The 6,034-nt window shown below is 41.2% G+C and overlaps 1 protein-coding gene across 1 annotated transcript; it reads left to right on the top strand.

Moving 5' to 3' along the window:
- The first annotated feature begins 177 nt into the window (after positions 1-177).
- On the top strand, positions 178-3,792 carry LOC118096630 (dual specificity protein phosphatase 13A-like). Its single transcript, XM_035138675.3, has 3 exons — positions 178-402; positions 1,897-2,114; positions 3,500-3,792. Exons 1-3 carry the CDS (start codon positions 242-244, stop codon positions 3,721-3,723), a joined length of 603 nt encoding a protein of 200 aa, XP_034994566.2. The 5' UTR covers positions 178-241; the 3' UTR covers positions 3,724-3,792.
- The last annotated feature ends 2,242 nt before the right edge of the window (positions 3,793-6,034 follow it).

The raw sequence follows: 6,034 nt of genomic DNA, 5'->3' as shown, positions 1-6,034 counted from the left end.
TTTCCTTTTCTGTTCAGCAGATTTTGCCTTCAGCTACAATGACCATTGCTGAAGGACTGTTTGCTTTCAGGGGGCGCAAAAATGCCCGCCCTTGATTTAACAGGTTGCATGCTTTACTGCTGCCCAGCACCTGTCCAATAAATTCAAAATGACAAGCGCACAGGCTGAGAGAGCACATTAAACAAGCAAGCCTGGACCACTTTCTCAGGTTTCAGAGGGAACAGTTGCTACTTTAATAAGGATGGCTGAAGAGTGTGCCTCACTCCCCAAAGACCCTGAATGTTCTGGAACATCCACAGCTGAGACCCCCACTGTTAAAGATCTAGAACAGCTCCTGAATACTGGGAGGTCTTCCTGTAACCATGTTGATGAAGTATGGCCTAACCTTTTCTTAGGAGACCAGTAAGTATATCTCTGTGGAACAGCTCAGCATTTTTTTGGCAGTCCTTAAGAGCTACCCCGACATAACTATTGCAGCCAAGTCAATGCACCTTCCAAGGAATGTGTCATTCTGTGATCTGATTGGGTCCAGCACCTTGTTATGCATGACTACCCCTCATTTAAACCAATTGGTCATTCTGACACGTAACTGGTGGTAGGATTGCACATAATCGTGGCTTCTTTGAGAAGACAGTCTTGCAATTAATTGTTACGCAGCCCTAAATTTACAGTATGTACTTTACAGTATGTACCCGGTACTTTATTTTATGTGCATTCAGAATGCCACACAGAATCTGGAACAAAATGTTGGATTCCTCAGTGCATCACCTTTCTTCCCACCACCTATTCCTTTAAAAAAAAAAAAGCAATTTCTAGCCCTCACAGTTGCGGCAACACATGGCTGAAGACCATGCAGTTGGTATATGAAAAAGGCAAAAGAGTTCAGTCAGTGTGGCTTCCATCCCCTTCAGAGAGACCTAGTCCTCCCTTGTAGCTTCCCATTACCTTTCCCTGACTGCTTCGGTTGCTTTAATTGTCTAGCTCTGTTTCCAGTGTAAACACACTTCTAGAGTTGTTTATTCATTCTCAGTAACCAATTATCCGTCCCATTGCCGGTGAGGCTGAGTCCAAGATCACCCATTGAGTTTGATGGTTGAGTGGAGATTTGAACCATGGTCTCCCAGGTCTTAGCTGGGTACCCTAGCCATGACACCACAGTTGCTCCCAAGTCCATGGATGTGCTGAACTGATTCAGTGCCTAACGTAGGGTTGGAATATCACTTGTAGTTTAATGGTGAACTTTGGACACAATGGAGAGGTAAAAGATTTGGACTATCATAAAAGATGCAGGAGGAAATGATTAATAACAGGACCCACAAAGCAGAGGACGGAAGTCCAGGAGATTCCTTGGAATCTTGTTTTTATGTTGTATGTTGGACTGTAAAAATTTAATCTGAAAAACAAAATAAATAAAAAAGATTCAGCGCCTAACACTGCAACATGGGGGTTTCCAACAAAGCTGAATGTTCAAATATCGAGGACAGGCAAAATGAAGCCCTTCGCTGCACAGCACAAAGTTAGATTTTGGAATCTGCTCTCACAGTGACGGCATCAACTTAGATGGCTTCAGAAGACAATCAGACAAATTCATGGAGGAGAAGGCTATCAATGGCTACTGTGTTGTGCCATCAGTCTGAGACAGTATGATTCCGAATACCAATTGCTAGAACAGCATGTTGTACTAGATGGGCGACTAGCTTATTCCAGCAGGCTCTTTTTATGTTCTGAATATTCATTCATTAAATCTTACTGAAATATTTATTCCTTAACGTGGGCTATTTTCTTCATAGAATGTGCGTGGACCCGGACCACAAGTTAGAGGGGAAAGCCTGAAAGGAAAATGGGACTCTTCTCGTATCTGCCTGCCTCTCACTTTCTGTTTTGTCTTTTCTTCAGTGTTACGGCACACAGCCGATTTGGTTTATGGAAAATGGGCATTAGCCATGTTCTAAATGCTGCACACGGCAAAATATTTTGCCACGAATCCCATGATTTTTACGGCACAACGATCGAATACTATGGTGTACCGGCCGATGACCTTCCTGATTTTGATATGACTCCATATTTTTACCCCGCGGCAGAATTTATACACAAAGCCTTGACCACACCAGGAGGTAGGGAATCAACATGCATCACAAATGTTCATATTATGTCGTGTTGTGTTGGGATTTTGGCACTTCACTGCCATTTCTTTCTGGAGAGCTGGAGATTTTCAGCTCTGGTGTTGCTGTTGAGTTTGCACTTTATAGTCTCATGGACTTAAATAGCAGATATTTAAGGTCATGTTTAACTCTCCCAGAGCAATAAGTAAACAGTTACCCCATTCAGGACCAGGGAGTCCTCCACACCCACCCGCCCCCTGTCCCCCCAAAACAGTACTTCTGTCTTGTCACGATTCAACCTCAATGTATTTGTGCCGGACTTTGGCGGTTCTTACTCAGCATTTCCATATCAGCTGCAACAGATAGCATCCCTCTCCTGTTTCTTCATTTACCATCAACTGCAACAGTACTATCCAATTGATTCTCCCAGCTCATAGGACTCCCAAACGAGATTATGGCTGCAGTGCTTGGGAGGCTTGGGCTCCAATCCTAACCCATTTTACCCAGTAGTAAGTAAGTGAATTCAATGCTGGTTATGCCCAGATAAGTGGGGTAATGATTGCAACCTTTACCCCAGGCCAGTTTTGTTTTGTTTTTAATAAAAAAAAAGTATTGACCAAGAAAAACAGACAATACACACAAAGAAAACAAACAAACAGCAACAGGCTAATAAAAGTTCGACACAAGGAGATTTTGATAATCAAAAGAAACATAACAAATATATTAAAGCTACAAATATAAATGAAAGTAACGCAAGCTAAAAAAGAACTTTGTAAGATAAGTGATGTGTAGTGACTGGGAAGTTAACTTTTTTAATAGAATCAGTTGTATATTGGAATCAGTTGTATACTAAGATCTATACAAACATTGTATCTTTTTTTTCTTTTATGGTGTTGTATTTTAATGAATTCAAATAAAGATCTTTTTAAAAAAATTTAAAAAAAGATACATAACAAATCAAGGAGCGAATGAAATGGGTACAATTATAAAATTATAAATGGGGTATAAAACACATATTAGGTTGTGCAATAAAAGAGAAAGAAAAAAAGAGGTTTTGCCTGTTTATAGACACTGCCAAACGAAACCATCTTTTGTAGAAATTCACCTGTGTTTTACCTTGTGTGTTTGTTTTGCGAGTGTGGATTAAGACCAAGCAGATCTCAAGTAACCAAAACTTCACACAAACTGTGTAGAGCCCCACAATTTAGGTATAAATGAGAATAAGCTGCCTAATTGGAGACTAAACTTATTCAGTATTACTGTACCTGCTGGGATTAGATGCAACAATTGCTAAAAGTACTTGTTTAGGAAACATTTGAATTCTCTTTCTTTGGTAGTTTAAAATGCCACCTTTAAAGAGGCTTTAAAAAACAACAACACGTTTCCTTCATTTGCAGCTAAAATCTTCGTGCACTGCGCAGTGGGGATAAGCCGGTCGTCTTCGTTGGTGCTGGCGTATCTCATGATTTACCATCACTTCTCTTTGGTTAAAGCCATTCAGGCAGTGAAAGAACATCGGTGGATTTTCCCCAATCAAGGGTTTCTGAAGCAACTGAGAAATTTGGACATTCAGCTAAACAAATGCAGCACTAAGCAAGAGAGCAAGGAAACAAATGCCTGATGATCAGGAAAGCAGGTTATTTTCAAGCTTCAGTGTCATGGAATGTTTTCATTAAAGTGTGTTCTTCGTTATCTTTTTCTATCATCATCAAATAATAATAATAATAATAATAATAATAATAATAATAATAATAATTTTTATGTATACCCTGCCCATCTGGCTGGGTTTCCCCAGCCACTCTGGGCGGCATTCCACAGAAAAATAAAATAATCGATTAAACATTAAAAGCCTCCCTAAACAGGGCTGCCTTCAGATGTCTGGTAGCTGTTTTTCTCTTTGACATCTGATGGGAGAGCATTCCACAGGGCGGGCGCCACTACCGAGAAGGCCCTCTGCCTGGTTCCCTGCAACTTGGCTTCTCGCAGCGAGGGAACCGCCAGAAGGCCCTCGGTACTGGACCTCAGTGTCCAGGCAGAACGATGGGGGTGGAGACGCTCCTTCTGTCTGTGCTCTCTCCTCTTATATATATAAGATTTTCTATGGTATGATGAAATAAAAATATGCCGGTGGGGGGGGGGGAGAACCCCTGGACGGTTAAGTCCAGTCAAAGGCAACTATAGGGTTGCTGGGAGCCAATGTAGTTCTTTCTGGACGGTATTAGATGGTCTCGGCAGCCGCTCCCAGTCACCAGTCTACCTGCTGCATTCTGGATTACGGTAATTGTAGTTTCTGGGTCACCTTCAAAGGTAGCCCCACGTAGAGCACATTACAGTAGTCCAATCAGCTGACTGGCGCTGGGAGCTTACCTTCAAATGCACCTGGTTCTAAGTCAGCATCCTGCTTTGAACAGTGGTCAGCCTAATGCTTCTGGGAAGTACAGAACTGGGCCCTGAAGGGAACAGCCTTCTCCCACTTGCGGTACCCAACAACTAGTCTTCAGAAGTAAACTTTATCTGTGGGGATTCCACTAAGCAAGAAGTCAGCAACCTTTTTCAGCCGTGGGCCAGTCCACCGTCCCTCAGAGCATGTGGTGGGTCGGACTATATTTTTTGGGGGGGGGGGGATGAACGAAGTCCTATGCCCTACAAATAACCCAGAGATGCATTTTAAATAAAAGGACACATTCTACTCATGTAAAAACACACTGATTCCCAGACTGTCCATGGGCTGGATTGAGAAGGCGACTGGGCCGCATCCGGCCCACGGGCTTTAGGTTGCCTACCCCTGCACTAAGCTATCGTGGCTTAGAGTTATAGATAGACCTATCCTCCAAGATGTACGAGTTGTCTCATATTTAGGCAGCATGGTAATGGGTTATTACCCCTTTTATTTCAGAGTATGTGACATTAAATCCTTCGTTCTACAACTTGATCAGCCATTGTTGTGCTGAAGTCACAAATTCATCAGTTTAAAAATAAAGAAATGTATGGTATCTGAGGGAGATATTTGTATTGAAAGTGTTGCTGTATTGAGCTATTTTTTAAAAAAAACAACAACACCACCAGCAAATGCTCTTAAAACATATTGCTTTTCTGCAATTTAACCTTGAATGTGTCAACCACACCTTTGGACCTTGTTGAAATCTTACTCTCTTCTGAAATCAAATTCCCCCAACCTGCTCTAAAATATGAAATAGTGCACCTGCATTTTAACTTGTCGGCTCAGGTGGATTCACTGATGAGCAATATAATATCAGCAAGCACAGCAGGAGTGTAGAACCCTTAATAAATAACGGTTTTGCTGCTTGTGTTGCTCAAAATCCGTAATCCAGCTAGGAGAAGAAGTGATCTTCGGAAGCATCATAATCCACTTACTGTTCTGCCTCGCCATTACCATGTCTTTCAGAATCTCCTGGTCCATATGTCAATACTCAGTTCTACAATCTGGAATCAGATTTTACTTTTTGTGCATAAGGCATATAAAACTCATTGCACCTTGCACGTTCTTTCTAATCCACGATCCTTGTGTTGCTCAGCTTGGCAGCCAAGGGTCCAAAGGGAAAAAACTAAAAAAAAAAGCCCGTTCAATCCATGGCAATAATGTCTGAATGAAGAGTGCTTGATTGAGAGGCGGAGTTCCTGTGCAAGAGAATGCATGAGACTGGAGATATCATCTCATATATTGTTAAATTTTCTGTTTTACAATTTAAAAAACTCTTTTTACATACTTAAGATATCAATGACTTCCCTTCTTTTTCCATGGTTCATTTTACATATCATAAATCCCTGCATGTTTTACAAAAAATATACCAATCAGTATTCCATTATTGCATCCATCAAAACTTAATTACACTGTTGAATTTATCTTAATGCTGCCAGCATTTTCAGCTTAATGCAATTATTCCCCATATTCAATAAACGTTTTCCAATCT

The sequence above is a fragment of the Zootoca vivipara genome, chromosome 5 (assembly GCF_965207765.1).
Source record: "Zootoca vivipara chromosome 5, rZooViv2.hap1.1, whole genome shotgun sequence".
Lineage (NCBI taxonomy): Eukaryota > Metazoa > Chordata > Lepidosauria > Squamata > Lacertidae > Zootoca > Zootoca vivipara.
The sequence above is the reverse complement of the archived record's forward strand: the minus strand, read 5'-3'. Positions and strand labels throughout refer to the sequence as shown.